At 45.3% G+C, this 19,085-nt stretch overlaps 1 protein-coding gene across 1 annotated transcript; it reads left to right on the plus strand.

Annotated features, from left to right (window-relative positions):
* The first annotated feature begins 310 nt into the window (after positions 1 to 310).
* Positions 311 to 17,986, plus strand: LEPROT (leptin receptor overlapping transcript). The gene is made up of 4 exons (XM_006125030.4): positions 311 to 619; positions 5,704 to 5,779; positions 7,330 to 7,516; positions 14,274 to 17,986. Exons 1-4 carry the CDS (start codon positions 604 to 606, stop codon positions 14,388 to 14,390), a joined length of 396 nt encoding a protein of 131 aa, XP_006125092.1. The 5' UTR covers positions 311 to 603; the 3' UTR covers positions 14,391 to 17,986.
* Positions 17,987 to 19,085: the final 1,099 nt, after the last annotated feature.

A 19,085-nucleotide genomic window follows, 5' to 3' on the forward strand; every position in this document is an offset into this window, starting at 1 on the left:
AACACCAGTGAGAAAAAGTCTATGTATGGCTGGGTCCTCATCCTTCTCTGGATGGAGACAGGAAGGACCCTGGCAGGCCCAATGTTCCCTCAATTTTTCCCTCCATGTGCTGAATAAAGTTAGCGCACTGAGGCATGGGTGGATGTGCACCACCAGTGGAGTGACAAATGGGCGCTCTGCCAATGAGCTGGGCCGCATGTAAATCTCTCCTGGGCGGCTGCCCGAGAGTTCAGCTCACAGGGAACAGGCCATGCCCCGCTCTGCAGGCCTCCTGCCACGCCAGGGCATCCCACGCGGGGTGCCACTGACCGCTCTAAGGCACAAACTCCGCCCGCCCGGCCACCGCCTCCTCGGCCGCTCGGCTGGGCCTGGTCTCCCTCCCTCTGCCGCTGGCCGGGGCAGGCTGCGGGGGTGAAAAGGCTCGTGCGGGAAGAAGCGCGGCTGAGCGGTCACGCGTGGGGAGCGCTGGCCCTTTAACGGCCCCGTTCGCGTAGCTGGGGGCGGGGCTGGGGGCAAGTCTCCGGGAGCGGAAGCCGGAAGTCACCGCAGCCCAGCTCGGCGCCCCAAAAAGCGGAGCTCGCCCCCCTTCTGCTGCCCGCGAACATGGCGGGGGTGAAAGGTACCGAGCGCCCCCGCCACATCTCGTCACTCGCGGATCTCCGCAGCCCCCTCCCCCCCCGCCGTGCCTCATCACCCCCCCCCGCTCTCCCTCGCCACGGCCCCCTCCCCCCCGCCGTGCCTCATCACCCCCCCGCTCTCCCTCGCCACGGCCCCCTCCCCCCGCCGTGCCTCATCACCCCCCCCCGCTCTCCCTCGCCACGGCCCCCTCCCCCCCGCCGTGCCTCATCACCCCCCCGCTCTCCCTCGCCACGGCCCCCTCCCCCCGCCGTGCCTCATCACCCCCCCGCTCTCCCTCGCCACGGCCCCCTCCCCCCGCCGTGCCTCATCACCCCCCCGCTTCCTCCGCCAGCGGCCCCCTCCCCCCCGCCGTGCCTCATCACCCCCCGCTCCTCCCCCCCGCCAACGGCCCCCTCCTCCCCGCTGTGCCTCATCACCCCCCCGCTCTCCCTCGCCAATGGCCCCCCCCGCTGTGTCTCGTCACCCCCCCGCTTCTCCCACCACCAACGGCCCCCCCCGCTGTGCCTCGTCACCCCCCCCCCGCTTCTCCCACCACCAACGGCCCCCTTCCCCTCCGCTGTTCCTTGTTCCCCCCCCCCCGCTTCCCCGTCTGCTAACGCCCCCCCCCGCTTCCCCCTCCGCCAACGGCCTCCTCCCCCCCCCCCCCGCTTCCTCCATCTCCACCAACGGCCCACTCCCCCTGCTGTGCCTCGTCACCCCCCCTTCCTCTACCCGCCCCCTTCCCCCGCTGTGCCTCGTCACCCCCCCTCCCGCTCCACCAACGGCCCCCCCCGCTTCCTCTTCCTCCACCCGCCCCCTTCCCCCGCTGTGCCTCGTCACCCCCCCTTCCTCTACCCGCCCCCTTCCCCCGCTGTGCCTCGTCACCCCCCCCTCCCGCTCCACCAACGGGCCCCCCCCCCGCTTCCTCTTCCTCCACCCGCCCCCTTCCCCCGCTGTGCCTCGTCACCCCCCCTCCCGCTCCACCAACGGCCCCCCCCCTTCCTCCTTCTCCACCAACGGCCCACTCCCCCCGCTATGCCTCGTCACCCCCCCCCCCGCTTCCTTCTCCACCAACGGCGCCCTCCCCCTGCTATGCCTCCTCATCCTCCTCACCAACCACTCCCTCACCCCGCTGTGCCTCGTCACCTCCCTTCCACAGCCGTCCCTTCCCCTCTCTTCGCCCCCCTTCCCCTCTCTGCTAATCGTCCCCTCCCCCCATGTGACTCGTCATGCCCCTCCATTCCTCCTCCGCCAACTGCCATCCCGCTTGAGCTGGGCACCTTGCACCCGCCTGGGCATCCCAGTTCCCTGCTCTGCGGCATGTCGCTCCTCCGGTCCCTCCTGAGCTTGGAGCTTTGTCACATTCTGTTTCTCCTCCTGAGCCATGAAATCTCCAGGTTCTTCCTGTTTGCTCCTTTTCCAGCTGCCCTCCCCTAGGATGCCACCTGGCATCTGGTTGAAAAGGGACATTGGTGGCCCCAGTGAGCACCACTGACTGACTGTGCTGTTAATATTTGTGCTGCATGGTTCAATGCTGGGGCAGCCAACAGGTATCCCTGGGCAAAGCCACCCCTAGAAGGGTGTGCAGCTCAGGGCAACCCCCTTTTCACTTCAGATCCTGGTTATCTGGCTAATCGTGTAATTGATAAAATTTTTATCATCTACGCGATTAGTCAATGAGGATCGCTTTGCAGAGGGGTTGTTCCAGGAGCCAGCTCAAGCTGGGAATGAGCAGTTCTGGCTTGTGCTGGCCCTGGGAGCAACCTGTGCTGTGGCTCTGAATTTTAAATGCATTTTAAATGCTGCCAGGCTCTTACTACTTCTAAAATGCAGAGAGAGGCACGGTGTCCCGGACCACCATAAACCAGGACTTCTTGGTCCCGGCTTGTGTTGAGTCCAGCAGCCCCTGTTCGTGGCGGCCAACGCTGTCTGCAACAAACAAGAGCTGCTGTAGGTTGCTGCCAGAGCAGCCTCTGTTCGAGGCATCCGGGGCTGTCCGTGGCTAGGGGCTGCTGCCAGAGCAGCCCCTGTGCGTGGCCGGCCCGGGCTACCACAAACAGGAGCTGCTTAGCAGCAGCAGCCTCTCTCCACAGGGGGCCCAGTTCCCCGCTGGGAGTCCCGCGGATGGGCTGCTGCCGAAACAGCTTCTGCCCATGGCAAGCCTCGGCTTTGCAGCAGCCTCCCTTATCCCTCCTTGATAGAGGAAGCAAAGTGTGGGGAAGCGGCACCATGGAGATAGTGCTGGGGGGAACTGGCTTTTAAGGAAGTAGGCTGGGGAGCCAGTAGTCTATACTCCAGTCGATTACTTGCTAACATCACTATCCTGCACACTAGCCTCCATCCTACTCCCATCACAAACCTCTCATCCCCAGCTCCACCTCAGAGCCCTCCTTCCCCTCTGCACCTGAATGCTTGCCCCAGCCTAGTGAAAATGAGTGAGGGTGGAGAAAGGGTGAGTGACAGAGGGAGGAGGATGGAATGAGTAAAGGTCAGCTAAGCATGTTTGGTTTGCTATAATCATAAAGTTGGCAACCCTCCTCCCACAGTTCCCTCTCATCTCACACTCTCCTTTACTCCTCTGAATCTCCCTAATTCACCCGGTTCTCCCATTCCTACTGAGTTCTAGACACCCCTTTCCCCCGTTTTCCTTGCTGCTACAGGCTGGGGACCGAATGGTTAAGTAGCAGTTCTGCAGAAAAGGACCTGGGGGTTACAGTGGATGAGAAGCTGGATATGAGTCAACAGTGTGCCCTTGTAGCCGAGAGCGCTAATGGCATATTAGGGTGCATTAGGAGGAGCATTGCCAGCAGATCCAGAGAAGTGATTATTCGCCTTTATTTGGCTTTGGTGTGGCCACGTCTGGGCTACGTCTAGACTGGCATGATTTTCCGGAAATGCTTTTAACGGAAAAGTTTTCCGTTAAAAGCATTTTTCGAAAAGAGCGTCTAGATTGGCACGGACGCTTTTCCCCAAAAGCACTTTTTGCGGAAAAGCATCCGTGCCAATCTAGATGCGCTTTTCCGCAAAAAAGCCCCGATCGCCATTTTCGCGATCGAGGCTTTTTTGCAGAAAACAAATCTCAGCTGTCTACACTGGCCTTTTTGCGCAAAAGTTTTGCGCAAAAGGACTTTTGCCCGAACGGGAGCAGCATAGTATTTCCGCAAGAAGCACTGATTTCTTACAGTAGGAAGTCAGTGCTTTTGTGGAAATTCAAGCAGCCAGTGTAGACAGCTGGCAAGTTTTTCCGGAAAAGCAGCTGATTTTCCTGAAAAACTGGCCAGTCTAGAAACAGCCCTGGAGTATTGTGTCCAGTTCTGGGCCCCTCACTATAGAAAGGATGTAGATGCATTGGAGAGGGTCCAGTGGAGGGTGACCAAAATGATTAGGGGGCTGGCGCGCATGACCTATGAGGAGAGACTGAGGGATTTGGAGTTGTTTAGTCTTCAGAAGAGAAGAGTGACAGGGGATTTGATAACAGTCTTGAATCTCCTGAAGGGAAGTTCCAAAGAGGACGGAGAAGGGCTATTCACAGTAGTGACAGATGGCAGAAAAAGGAGCAATGGTATCAAGTTACAGTGGGAGACGTCTAGGTTGGTTATTAGGAAAAACTATTTCACTAGGAGGATGGTGAAGCACTGGGTGGGTTGATTTAGTTGGGACTGATCCTCCCTTGGGCAGAGAGCTAGACTTGATGACCTCTTGAGGTCTCTTCCAGCTCTATGATTCTACCCATTACTACAGGGTCTGGACACACCAGTTCTCTCTTATGGCCCCCGGGGACACCTCTGTTTCTTCCTTGTCTGCCCTCTAGTCTGGTCTCCCTGAAGTATCTGGTTCCCCTATTTCTCATTTTGCCCTCAGAGTAGGTCCTCAGCTTTGCCACCCCTCAGCAGTATTCACTGAAGTGGCTGACATCTGTAAAAGTTGGAAATCAGTATACATAGCCAAGCCGGTATACACAGCTAGCCAATTTGAAAACTAGCTTACTGTGTGTACAGGCTTCCCCCTTCGCCCGTGCTGCTGCTGCCTCTCTATCAGAGACAGGAGGGTGGGGGGAGCAGCTCCTGCCTGCTCCCCTGCACTTTTGCCTATATGGCATGCACGGGAAACCATCTCCCGCCTCCTTCCACCTGCTGCTGCTTCTGATTTAGAGGCAGCAAGGAGGGCAGGGTGTGTCTTAAGGATGTGATATTGTAGTTGAAGCAAAAACTTATAGGTTAATGCTACAGACTACATACATCCCCTGCCAGTAATATTTTTAGCAGGTTGGCCAGCAGCATGGTTCAGGCCTGGCCTGTGTGAAGTCTGGGACCTACTCCTAGTGCAGCTCTGCATTTAAAGTGTATTAGGAGCCACTTGGGCAGGCAACTCAGCTCAGTTCTGGCTTGCCTCTGATACAGAGGCAGCAGTGTAGAGTGGCAGGGGGCTCCTTGGGCATGGAATCAGAGCATACTGGCTGCCAGCCCACCCACGGGGACCATAGAATAGTGGAGTAACTGATAAGAATTCATGAGGTCAAGTGACTATTCAATTAACCAATATTTAACATCCCTAGTGCGTGTCGTCGTTAGAATGAACCAATAAGCCCAGGCTTATCGGTTAATTGTGTAAATAACTACACACTAACATCCCTACGTAAGATCCTCAAATATCAGTATCCTCAAATATCAGTATCTGATGATACTTTGGCCTCTTTTTTAGCTTGGTGCTACTGAGAGAAACTAGCTGGTTTTATTTTTTGCTTTCCATGCATTCTAAGGGTGCTACAGTGTGTTAGTTGCAAACACTGTAGGGAACAGTCTGAAGCCCAATAAAAGAGGAGTATGTTCTCAAGAGCAGAAAAGGTGAAACAAATGAGAAAATGAGAAATGAATGTATCTGCTACAATGATCATTAGTAACCAAGTCACACAACTGACTTGAAATAACCACTTTTAATTGCATCTTCTGATTCATGTCAAGGGCAGTTTTTACTCTTGGAAAAAGTGTTGCTGCGACAATGTCAGGCTGTCTTCCATTTAAAGTTATAATTATATTTTAGTTTTGAGTTTTCAGCATAACCATTCATTTCTTTTCTCTTGTACAGCCCTTGTTGGTTTATCTTTCAGTGGAGCCATTGGTTTAACTTTTCTTATGTTGGGATGTGCCCTAGAGTATTATGGGTAAGAAATAATTCATCTCAAAAATAAAAAATGATTTTGTTCTCACTTTGTATTCTTGTATTGCCCATGTAAATACACATATGCAGTTTAGTTGTGTGTTGATCCCATATGATTTGGAGTATGCACATTTAACTTCTGTTCTATTAGCTAAAAAAAAAAGTCCAGTAGTTGTTAACTAAGAATTATAGACTCTGAATGTCTTTGAAACCCATTTAACTTGGCATTTATGATTATTCATATGAAACCTACTATTCTTGAATATCATTGAAAGGTCTAGAACCAACACTTAGTAATGGATACAGCCCTGCATGGGCTAGGGATGTAAAAACCACATTAATTTTAATCTGTTAACTAATTAAACAAGGGCAAGCAGAGGCTGAAGCGGGAACCTTCCTCCCACCTCAGTGTGGATGGTATGTCCTGCCGTGGACCGGAACAGTTACATAAATGTTTTCTGTAAAAGTGGACTAAAATCATTATATACATAGTATCAGCTGAGTAGCAATATAGTTAATTTTGTTTAGTGGGTCAGTAATTTTTAACTTTGTGGAAGTATTTTTGTATAGATTTCTCAGCTATTGATTTGATTTTAATCAGTATTGATTTTCTTAAAATATTGAATTAATGGAGTAGAGGTGAACTTATCTGATATACATAAGCAGCATTAAATGTATATTATTTATATTTATACATTTTATATTTTACTAATATTTATATTTTACTAATTCTAAACAACAACCAGATGCTTTATTTTTGAAAAAGAGTATACAAATAACCATAAAATTAAAGAACTTTAAGATTAACTATTAGGTGTACGCTTTTTCAGTAGTGTATGTAGGGCAAAAAAAAGAGAAGAAAAGAAATATGCTTATGTAGTAATTTTTTTCTGACAATTAAGAGGTTAAAAAGTAGGTTAGTTTAGTGGTTCCCAACCTTTTTTATATTGTGGACTGGCAAACCCATTTACAAACGTTACTGTCTGCCAAAAGCCCTGACCCCCACCAGAGCCACTATGAACAGCCAGCTTCAGCTCTGGTAGTCTCCCCCCACCCACTACTAGCCCCGCCCCCAGAAACTTCCCAGTGCCAGCCCCTGCTTCTTAGAGCCCCTTAAGCACTAGCTCTACCCCTGGAATCCCCAGTGCCTGCCCTCCTCACCTAGCCTTGCACTGCCACCCAGCTGCCAGCTAAGCGCTGCTGCCCAGGTCACAGCTGCTCTAAGGTTGCTGTGTCGGGCTCCACATGGCCCTCCCAGTGCTCTTCGCATCCAGGAGGAGACCCTGCCCCTTCTGGCACTGGCTGTCTGAGAGATGGGGCAGGACATGCCTCTCCCAATAGCCACAGTGGCAGGGGAGGCAGTGGGCGGTGTACCCCAGCCCCAGGCTCCAGAGCTGCTGCAGCCTGGCAGCCAGCAGTCTGTGGCCCAGCACCAGTCCATGTTAATTCAAACATTGGCCCTGATCTTGTGAAAGTCTCTTTGAAATCAAAACAGATTGACATCTTTAATGAGAACAGTAATTTAGATTTCTTTTGGGGCTTTTTCTCCTGCAGTGTTTACTGGCCTCTGTTTGTCTTGGTATTTTACATCATTTGTCCAATACCTCACTGCATTGCAAGAAGAATAAGTGATGACACTGACGCAGCTAGCAGTGCCTGCAGGGAATTGGCATATTTCTTCACAACTGGAATTGTTGTTTCTGCCTTTGGATTGCCTATAATCCTTGCACGTGTTGAAGCGGTACGTTCTGCTGACTCTTTCTTATTATAATAAACTTCCTATGGTTGCACATTTGTTTACAGTTTTTTATGACCCTACTTAACTAATATTGTTGCTCTTTTCAGCCTAAACATTGGAGTCATTTTTGCTCACAAACTTTCATTTTCATCCTTAACTAGTCTGCCTGTTCCCATTTCCAGAATTCTTGATAGTGGAACTTCTGAATTTGTATCTGTGCCTCTTCCTTTTCTGTGTCGGGTATTACAACTCCTTTATTCTGGCTTATTAAAAAATCTTTTGGCTATAGAAAAATTATATGGCATTCAAAATTATGTGGCCAAAATACATTCTTGCTTAAAGAAATAACACTATGTATCCAAAACTACCTTCCTGGTTTTCAAAACATTCCATAAACTTGCTGTACCCTACATTTTATCCACCCACTAACTCCATTTCTCTTTGCCTTATCCCTGTTCTGCTCCTCTGTGGAATGGATTTAGTCTGACACTGTTTCTTTGCTATGTATGCTATCCTCCTGAAGCATTTTTCCCCTTAATATCACTTTACAACTTCCTCTTCTGCTTAGGCTTTTGTATGCTTCATTCTTATGTATTTTATAATCGTCTGTATGAAAGACACGGTGTAAAAACAAATTGTTTTTACCAGTTGCAGGTTTTTAATAATAGACAAAACCAGAATGCCCACAAGAGGGTACTCTAATCCCTAGCGATATCTTTTTAAAAGCAAAGTTTCAGAAGAGTAGCTGTGTTAACCTGTATCTGCAAAAACAGCAAGGAGTCCTGTGGCATCTTGGATACTAACAGATTTATTAGGGCATAAGGTTTCATGGGTAAAACCCATTTCATCGGATGAATTGCAGTGGAAATTAGAGAGGCAGGGGTATATGCATAAGTACTAATGTAAAAAAAGATGGGTGTTATTTATCAGGTGTAAGACCAATGTTAATGATGCCAGTTCAGTCAGGGTGGATGTGGCTCACTCAACAGCTGATAGAAAGGTGTGAATACCAAGAGAGGGAAAATTGCCTTTGTAGTGAGAGAACCAATCTAAACCTTATTCAATCCTACTGTAATTGTATTACATTTTCAATGAATTGCAGTTGTACTGTTTCACTTTATAATCTGGTTTTGGAGTTTTTTGGTAGAAGAATGGCTCCTTTAGCCTCCCTGGACACTCAGTAAATGATTTAAAAGTGTTCTCCATTTATTTGGTCAGAGATTGCCCAGTTTGGCCAATATACATGGCAGAAGGATGTTACTGGCATGTGATGGCATTAAATCATGTTAGTAGATGTGCAGGTGGATGTAGGGATGTTAAATAACAGTTAATTGACTAGTCAGTTACTTTACTATTCTATAGTCCCTATGCTGGAGCCGGCAGCCAGTGTGTTCCAGCCTCATTCCTGAGGAGTCCCCTGCTATTCTGCGCTGATCCCTCTGTATCAGTAGCGTGGGGTGCCAGGTGAGAGCTGGTCCACAAGGGGAGCCAATTTAAAAAACAGCTTTCCTTGCAGACTGGCTGCCTATCACTCAGTGCTGCTGCCTCTGATAAAGAGGCAGCAGTGTGGGATGGCAGCAATCTCTGTCCGGGGTGGTGGGGTCTGAGCTCCTGGACTCAGCATGAGCCAGAACTGAGCTGGGCTACCTGCCTGCCTGCCTGGATCCTAAAACACTTTAAATTGGGGTGGGCAATAAATTTTGTTGGGGAGGGGCCACTTCATGATTTTGAAATGTGTTTGAGAGTCACACTCTTCCGTGATATTAATGGAGGAGATGCGGGGACTGGGATGGAGGTTGGGTGCAGAAGGGAGCTTGGGGTAAGAGGTTGGGGTGAAGGAGGGAGACTGGAGTCTGGGAGGGAGTTTGGGTAAAGGAGGTGGTTGTGACCTAGGGCAGGGAACTGGAGTGCAGGGGTTTGGGATGTGACTTAGGGTAAGAGGGGATTGTGATCTGGGGCAGGAGATTGGGGTGCGAGATCTGGGAGGGGTTATGAGTATGTTGATTTGTGGGGCAGAGGGTTGGAAAAGGGAGGAGATGGGGTGCCAAAGGCAGGCTTTGGCCAGGAGACATACCAGCCAGCAGCCAAACCAGTCTGCCTGCCTGCCAAGCTAAGACTTGCAGAGATTAAAACATTTTCCAGCCTGCCTGCCTGGCCCTGTGCTCATGTGAATAACTGAGCCAAGAAGGGGGTATGTGGTTCTTTTGCTGCCTGTTATTCAAGGGACAGTGTGGGCTCCCCGCAACGTGGTGTGGGGGGGCTGAACTCCCCACATGCTGCTCAAAATCGGATTGTGTGCCACTTATGGCACATGTGCTGTAGGTTGCCAACTCCGTTGTAGATTGTCAGTGATGTGCTAGAGGAGTATTAGCTGGGGGCTGTTGGTGATAACCAGTGGTATTCTGTTATTTTCTTTGTTGGGCCTGTCTTACGTTAGGTGACTTCTGGATACTCCTCTGGCTCTGTCAATCTGTTTCCTCACTTCCCCAGATGGTTATTTAAGTTTTAAGAAGGCTTGATGAAGATCTTGTAGGTGTTTTTCTCTGTCTGAGGGATTGGAGCAAATACATTTCTATCATAGGGCTTGGCTATATATACAATGAATTGTGTGATGTGTCTTGGATGGAAACTAGAGGTATGTAGGTAAGAATAATGGGCAATAGATTTCCGGAATCAGGTGGTATTTATGTGGCTGTCATTTATTTCTATCATAGTGTACAGAAGATAGATCTCTTGTGTGGATTGGACTAGGCTGAGGTTGATGGTGGGGTGGAAATTGTTGAAATCCCTGTGGAATTCTTCAAGGACCTTTTCCCCAGTGGATGATATCAATATAGTGAAAGGAGAGGAGGGATGCTAGGGGTTGAAAGCTGAGGAAATGTTCTAGGTAAGCCAAAAAATGTTGTCATGCTGTGGGACCCTGCAGGTACCCATAGCAATGCCACTGTCTTGAAGGTATAAATTGTCCCCAAATTGGAAATAGTTTTGGATGAGAACAAAGTCACATAGTTCAGCCACCAGGTGTGTTGTGGCATTAGGGATGTAAGCAAAAGCTTATCAGATAGTCGACTAGTCCCTTGACTAGTTGCTTCCCGCACCCTTACAGCAAGGGGGGGGCAGGAGCTGGTGCTGGGAGGAGCTGGCTTAAAAGCAGGGGGAGGGGGAGACGGGGGTAGTGGGAACCGGATGCAAGCAATGAATCAGCTGATTCCCAGCTCGTGTCCTGCTGGCTCTTAATACGTTTAAAAATCAGAAGCACAGTGGAGGAGACCTGGCGCGAGCTGACCTAGCTGATTCCTGGCTCGTGCTGGGTCCTGTGCTGCACTCCAGCCTTTTTACATTTAAGCTGGGAATCAGCTGGCCTGGCCTGTGCTGGGTCTCCCCTGGCACTGTGCTTCAGTCTTTTAAATGTATTAAGAACTAGTAGGCTCTTAGCACATTGAAAAGGAAGAGCCGCAGTGGGATTAGCTCCTGGAGCTGAGAAGTAACCCTGCTTTGGCTCCCCCACTTACCGACTAATTGACTAGTTGATGGAAAATCTATTGACTAGCCAATTAGTTGATTAAATGAAATTTAACTTCCCTATGTGGCATTGTTGGGGAAACTGTTCCTGACATCTTATAGTCCATCCTCACATGGAATTTGGTGTAAAGAGCTTCTATATTCATAGTGGTCAGGATGGTGTTTTCAGGAAGATCACCAATGGATTGTAGTTTCTCAGGAAGTCAGTGGTGACTTGAAGATAGCTGGAAGTGCTGGTAGCATAGAATCTGAGGAGAGAATCCATATGGCCAGACAACCCTGCTGTAATACTGTGCTAATACCTGAGATGATGAGGTGTCCAGAATTTCCAGGTTTATGGATCTTGGGTACAGAACATTATTTTTGTTTGTAAATTAAACATCATTTTGAAAGGTAAAAAATCCAGAATACTCTTGGTTGGGACTCTATGGGTATGTATGTAGATTTGGTCCTGTGCTGTTTCTTGAGCAGATGAATTAGTTTTGTTGTTGTTGTTTTTCCTCAGTGGAATCAGAGGAAAGTGGTCTGTAGAATGTTGTGTTGGTGAATTGCCTGGCAGCCTTCTGTTTATAATCTAACCTATTGATGATAACTACAGAACCTCCTTTGTCAGCCTCTTTGATTATAAGGTCATAGTTGTTTTTGAGTCTATGGATAGCATTATGTTCTACATGGCAGAGGTTATGTTGTTTGTTCACTATTTCAGCCTGTGCAGATCTGTGAAAGTCCAGACTATCATTACAACCATCAAGAGGAGTCCACACAGAATTCTTCTTCTTGTAGCGTTGGTAGGAGGGATCCTGTGGGCCAGTGCAAGGTTCAGTGATGTGTTGGAAATATTCCTTGAGTCAAACACAGCGAGAATAGCCTTTCAGATCAATGCAGAGCTTTATCATGTGCATGGGAATGGTGGGACAGAAAGAGGGTCCCCAAGATGGGACAGACTCTTCTGATGGACTAAGTGTGAGGTTGGATAGATTAACAATGCTGTTGGGTGAGTTGAGGGTACCACTGTTGTATCCCTTTCCCCCCCCCCCCCCCCTCCATGGCCTATAGGGGTATGTCTAGACTACATGGCTCTGTCGACGGAGCCATGTAAACAAGTTTACCCGGCATAGTCAATGAAGCGGGGATTTAAATAATCCCTGCTTCATTAAAATAAACATGTCCACCGCGCTGTGCCGACAAGCAGCTGATCCAGCACAGCATGGCAATCTAGACGCGGATTTGTCGGCTGGGGAAGCCTTTGCCGACCGATCCCTTATGCCTCGTGAAACGAGGTTTACAGGATCAGTCATCAAAGGCTTCCCCAGCCAATAGATCTGCATCTAGACTGCCGTGCTGTACCGGATCAGCTGATCGTCGGCACAGTGCAGCGGTCATGTTTATTTTAATGACACGGGGATTATTTAAATCCCCACTTCATTGACTATTCCGGTCAAACTAGTTTACATGGCTCCGTCGATGGAGCCATGTAGTCTAGACATACCCTAGGAGTTTGAATAGTTTATTTTCCTTTTTCTTTTGCAGGGAAGTGTGCATTGTAAATTACTTGTTTAGTTTTTGTAAAGTCCAGCTCTGTGGAAGGTTTTTTATGAAAATCTCTAGTTTTGAGAGCTCATTCTTGATAGTCTCCTGTTTGCTGTACACCATCAACTTTGCCCAGACAGCTATACAAGTGACACCATCACAGGTCCATACCACATAAGCCACAACATCAGAGGCTCATACACCTGCACATCTACTAATGTGATATATGCTAAGTGATCTCTGCAATATATATTGGCCAGACTGGGCAGTCTCTGCACCGAAAGATAAATGGACACCAATGAGACCTCAAGAAAAGTAACATACGTAAACCCGTAGGAAAACACATTATTCTCCCTGGACACTAAGAAATGGATTACAAAGAGAAACAGCAGAGCTGCAATTCATCTGCAAATGTAATATCGAATTAGGACTGAATAAGGATTTAGATTGGTTATCTCACTAAAAAGGCAATTTTCCTCTCTTGGTATTCAGACCTCTCCAAAAGCTGCTGAGTGAGTGAGCAACATCCACTCTGACTGACTTGGCTTTGTTAGTACTGGTCTTACACTTGATAAGTAACTCCTGTCTTTTCATATACCGGTTGGACCTCCCAAAACTGGGACTCCTTCATCTAACAACATCTGTGGTCTGGCAGTACCACAGGTGTTCCTGGACCAGGGAATCCTGGCTGAGCGTCCCAGTGGTCAGAAGGCTTGGAGCCCGCTGGGGCTGGGACTGGGGCTGGAGCCCCGGTTGAGCAGCAGGGGCCGTGGCAGTCCCAATAGCAGGGCTGGAGGTGTGACAGTTGCAGGAGCTGCGATAGCAGGGTGGCGGCCTGAGTGGGACTGAGGCTGGACATGCAGCAGTCCACGGCAGCTCCAATAGCGGGGCCGAGGTTGGAGATGCAGCAGCCCTGGTAACGGGGCCGGGGCTAGAGATGCAGCAGCTATGGCAGCCCCAGTAGTAGGACCGGGGCTTTCTGGGGTTGCAGCAGGGGTGCAGCTGGGGCTAGCAGTGGGGTGGGAAGGTGGTCTGGGAAGCCAGTAACGGGATCTCCTCTGGTCTGGCAAATTCCCAATTAGGTCCCGAGGGTGCCAGACCAGAGAGGTCCAACCTGTACTAGAACATCTATATATCCCTGCCTCTGTAATTTCCACTCCAATGCATCTGAAGTGGGTTTTACCCACTAAAGCTTATGTCCTAAGATGCCCCAGGACTCTTCATTGTTTTTTTTCCCTATAAAAACAAAATCCCGGTGCATGGGATTGTTTGGCTTCAAACAGCTATTGCTATTTATTATTGCAAATTATTTTTCTCTGTTATTCCTTGCCTTGAATTAATAGAATATTTTCCAATTTATAATGCATAGATGTTAGGAGAAAGCATTGAGTTTGAAAGAATTTTCTGTATACTGTGGTGTTTTTTTCTCTTTGCTGAGATGATTCTGCTTTAAGATAATTATTTTGTTCTGAAAAATAGTGTATTGAAGAAGAGTGTCTAATGAAGGGATAATTTATAAGTATAATACTAGTTACTTCATTGGTTGCTAATTGAATGCTTCAACTGAATGAATTGTTGGTCTTTTCCCTTATGCTTTTAGCACCCCTATGTAATATTTCATTTAGTTTATCTAATGCATGAAAATAACACACGTCTGTACATATCATGTAAACCAAATAAGGATTTTTTTTCTTGTCTTGTATTTCAGATCAAGTGGGGAGCCTGTGGTCTTGTGCTAGCTGGCAATGCAGTCATTTTTCTTACCATTTTAGGCTTTTTTCTTGTATTTGGTAGAGGAGATGACTTTAGCTGGGAACAGTGGTAGAACTTCACTATGATGTTGGTGATGTGCAACATACATGTTTATATACTGTATATATGTATGTACGTTGGAATGTTTGTGCCTGCACATGTAGCCTTATGCTATCAGACTATACTATGCTATTTTACACTTGTATGTCAACCAAATTAAGGGGAAAGAGCCTTCTGACAGGTTTTTTTAAATAGGTAGAGAAGGAGCTGAAATCACAATAGCTAAATCTGTCCTTAAATCTTTGTTTACACAGCGTGCACTATATTACTGATTTTTAGTTTTTAATTTTGATACAGTATCAGTGGTATGCATGTTGGAAGTCAGCCAACATGTCTGACATTTTTAACAGCATTAAATTAACAATTAAAAGGGGTCTATATTCACATACTTTCCAGTCTCCTGGTTTTGCTAATTTGATTAACTCCTGTTTTGTGACTAGGATAGAACAAATATTTGGCTTTGTATTCAAATAACTGCTATTCTCAGTAGCTTGTTTTCTGTTTAAAAAAAAAACCCATTTCATACCTATAATTGCTGTTGCCAACGTTCTCTTTTCTGATCTACAATAAGAGAGAGTGACAAGCATTGGCAGTTCTAAGGGATTATATACAAATTTCTCACCTTTGCATTAATGGCCCATAGTGCACCACTAGAACCACATCATGTCTTGGATCCCACTGCTATAGATGAAGGTAAATTCAACCAACCCTTCAATTCATAATCAGCATTCAACAAATAAAAAAGGAAACCCGGTCTAGTTGTAACTGTGGATATACGTTGAGGGTAATTTGAGAACATCATTTTAATTTCATAAAATGTTATAAACTGACATTACTTCGTATGTATAATTTCCACACTAAAGAACTATTTCAAACTGCCGTAGGAAAGTTTATAATATGAATGCATTGAACAATTCTGTTGTATTGTGAGTCAAATTCCTGAATTATAAAGAAGTGAAATGTTCCAGTTATACATCTTTTAATACAGCAGATACTATAGGACTGGTATCACATCAGTTCATCAGATTTTTTTTTAAAATACTTTTACTGAAACAATTACTTTCAACTCATGTAAGAAAAATGGTAATATTCAAACAGTTTATTTTAAAATGTTGCTGCTCTAAACCTTCACATAATCACACTATTATTATATTAGCGAATTTTCCTACTTTGAGATTGTGAAGGAAACGTTAATTTGTAAAGATTTATTCTGACATGACCTTAATTTTTGAGGCATATGTAAATCATTTTAGTACGCTTGAAAAAGAGCAAAGAACCAGTAACTCTAATTTATTGTGTCATAGAAAAATGGGTGCATCAAATTATGACATTTACAGTTAGAAGAAACTGAATATTTAGATTAGGTAGATATTTTAACCACCAGTTTTGTGGAATAGCAATTTGAGAAGGAACAAATTTGCAGCTTATTCGTTCATAACTGAATGTGGCTTGCTTGTGAATATATGGAGACTAAAACGCTATGAATATATATACAAAGGCCATGAAGAGTATGGCCTACAGAACTGACAAAATGCTATCTCCCCAAACAAAAAACATCTGCACAAGCATTGGTGTCCAAAACAACTTTACACAATTGACATCCTGTGGATTTCCGCACAAATAAAGGCTTGAAATTAATTATTGATATATTAGTGCTCTGAGAGAGTTTATCCTTCTTCTCAATGAAAAAAAAAGGAAACTGAAAATATTTTTGAAACACAAATAATGCAGTGTACTCACATTTCACTTTGCTGATAGGAATATATTGCTTATTATATAGTTCACATAGATACAGTTTTAGATTTATTTAGACATAAAACTGTTTTGTTATCTTCCAAGTTGAGACTGCACTATATTGATGTGATGAAAGTTTCCACTGGCATTGAAGATTTGCTACATTTTCAAATTGAAGGAAATTAAAAATCATTAAGTATGTCTGAAACACAATTTTTCTTGTAAAACACTTCCTCAGATGTTAGTTTTCCTAGCTTCTCTACAATGAACATTGCTAGCCTTCACTGTAGGATATTTAACAGTAGAATATGCCAAACATCAGAAAACGTGTTTTGTTTTCACAATCAAGGCTGCTATCCTTGTTTGTCACAACATGCTGATTTTAGTGTAGAATGTTATAATTGTAAAATATTACTCAGGGAAATTATGTGCTCAAATTACTGGTTCATCTGTTTTGAGGAAAATTCAGTTTTGGTTTGTGTGTTTTTCCTGGATTTTGAAGAAGTTTTTTTTTTATCACTAATTGCTGTACTTTTGCTACACTATTTAGTTGAGTGAAAATTAAGAAAAGTACAAATTGTATTTGATCCTGCAGATAACTAAGCTTTTGAGTTGGCCCATTAAATATAGTAGAACTAATATGAGTAAAGAATTGGGCTTTTGGGGCTTAAATGAATGTTTTGTATTTCACTTTTTGGGCTTGATACACAGAATTAAAAAGGTTGCACTAAACACATTTCTAGTTACCACTCCAATGAGTTTTCTTTAAGGTGGTGGCTTTCTTTTACTCAAAAAGGAAGAATTGTTTTATGGACAGTAGCGCCATGGGAAGAAAGAGACTGTCAGATGTTAACTGTCAATATCCTCTTCTTAATCAGCATCAGAAACTATCTTTTAAAAAGAATGGGAGGAATAGAAAACAAGGTCCTATGGCGGTTGTGTAGTGCTTTGAAGACTATCTATACAGCAGTGCTAATCTCGAAATAAGCTATGCAGCTTGAGCTACGCTAATTGTGTACCTTAAGTCGAAGTAGTTTATTTCAAATTTGGGCACGTGTACACAGCACTTATTTCGAAATAGAGTACTCTTCCTCCACTTCCCTTGATCCTCGTACAATGAGGGTTACAGGAGTCGGAGAAAGAAGTCCTCCAGCTTGATATTATTTCGACATTGTCAAAATAACTGTTTGTGTGTAGACGCGGACTATGTTATTTCGTAATGACATCAGTTATTCTGAAATATTGCTGCTGTGTAGACGAACCTTTTGTGTTGAACCTAGATACCATCGGATTGGGGTACGGAACAGTAAATAGCTTTGGCTAGAGAGACTAAAAGTTTTTTCTGAAAAAGTCTACATATGCTAATCCTCACTGTCCATTTCCATGGACTTAAATCTCAGAATTCTCTGAACCTCCTTAAATGTAAATTTGCTTGAATTAATTTTTAGTTAAATTATCAGAGTTGGGAAGAAAGTTTTCAGTTTGTCAAGAACTGTGCCCATTCACAAGAGTCTGGTGCACTGACAGCCGCTAGTAGGCATAAGAGCATCCATTTATTGCAGTCTCATAATGTTTTTTCTTAATGCTAATGAACATATATTCAAAGTGCCTTAGCCTCAAGATTTATTGTAGTTTTGAGAAGGCATAGACATAAAAACTCTATTTTGCAACAGGACTGAAACTATCGTCACATAATATATATCTTTAGTGTTGACCAATAGCTTTTTTGTATTTTAAAATACAGTATAATTTTTGTAACTTTTGTAAAATTTCTTTTCCATAATTGCCAGATTATTGAAATCATTAATACATTTGTAAATTAAAGCATTCTCAACTTTTCAAATTAATAAAACTGCCTTACTGTAGCTGACACTCGTAAGTTGCCCTGTGTCTGTCTTTTATTAATTCTGTTTTGAATGTTTTTTTAAAAATTCCTTTACCTTTTTATTACACCTTAGGAAGAAAGAGGCTAAGATATGAAAGCATAATTAATATGCGAAAGCAAGTAATGATCTGCCTAGGTGGTCAGTGCTAATAGGATCAAAGCCTACCGAAACAAGTTTCAAAAATTGTATTCTAATTCAGACAGCAACAGTTGGTTTCTGCCTACATTGGAGTATGCATTTGGATCAGTGGTCTGCTGTGTTGGCACTTGCCACCAAAGCCATCTTAAGAACACTGTTCCACTGCACAACATTCTAGCAAGGATATTCATTGGTTGAAAATGGTGTGTACGTGAGCTCTCCTGGAAATGAACCATTTACAGCTTATCACTGATATACATTGAGTGCTCTGTAGACATTTTTTCTCATGTTCTTCTCAGCAAGAACAGCTTCACTAGTGGTAGCAAGAATGCTTACTGAGTGCTAGTGTTTTACCACTGTATCCTCTAACCCCGCTTTCAACAGCTGTGTAACTTGCCCTATGCATTTTGAGCATTGGCTTAGCTTTCCTCTGCCTCTTCATCCATAAAATGGTAACAATGTTGAGGCAGGGTATTCAGAAGCCTAATAGATATCTTATAGGCCACATTGAGAATCCCATAAAGTGTGATGACACTTGGTCTTGAAGTATAAAGGATATACAGTTCATTCACTAGTGAGTAAGCAATGTCCCTAGGTATATGTTAATAGTGTGTGAGAGAGAGAACATCTGTTTCCTATCAAATGGGAGCTGGTTTCAGGCATTATTTCAGTAGGTTAGTGATTTAGTCCAAAGTGGTTCTCAACCTCATACCTGCCACTCAAACCTTGTGTGGAGAACATTTCACAAGAGGCTTCCCCTCCCCTACAGATAGTGAACACAAGAATGGTTCTTCTTCAAGAGACGTCCCTGGAGGTGCTCCACAGTAGGTGTGTTCCAGTGCCTCAGAGCATATTTTTTATAGCAGTGCATTGGAGCCGCACATGCGCGGGCCCCCCTGTACCATTCTGCATGTGCAGCCACCCTTCCTTCAGTTCCTTTCTACTGTCCC

This window comes from Pelodiscus sinensis, chromosome 9 (genome assembly GCF_049634645.1).
Source record: "Pelodiscus sinensis isolate JC-2024 chromosome 9, ASM4963464v1, whole genome shotgun sequence".
NCBI classification, from domain to species: Eukaryota; Metazoa; Chordata; order Testudines; family Trionychidae; genus Pelodiscus; species Pelodiscus sinensis.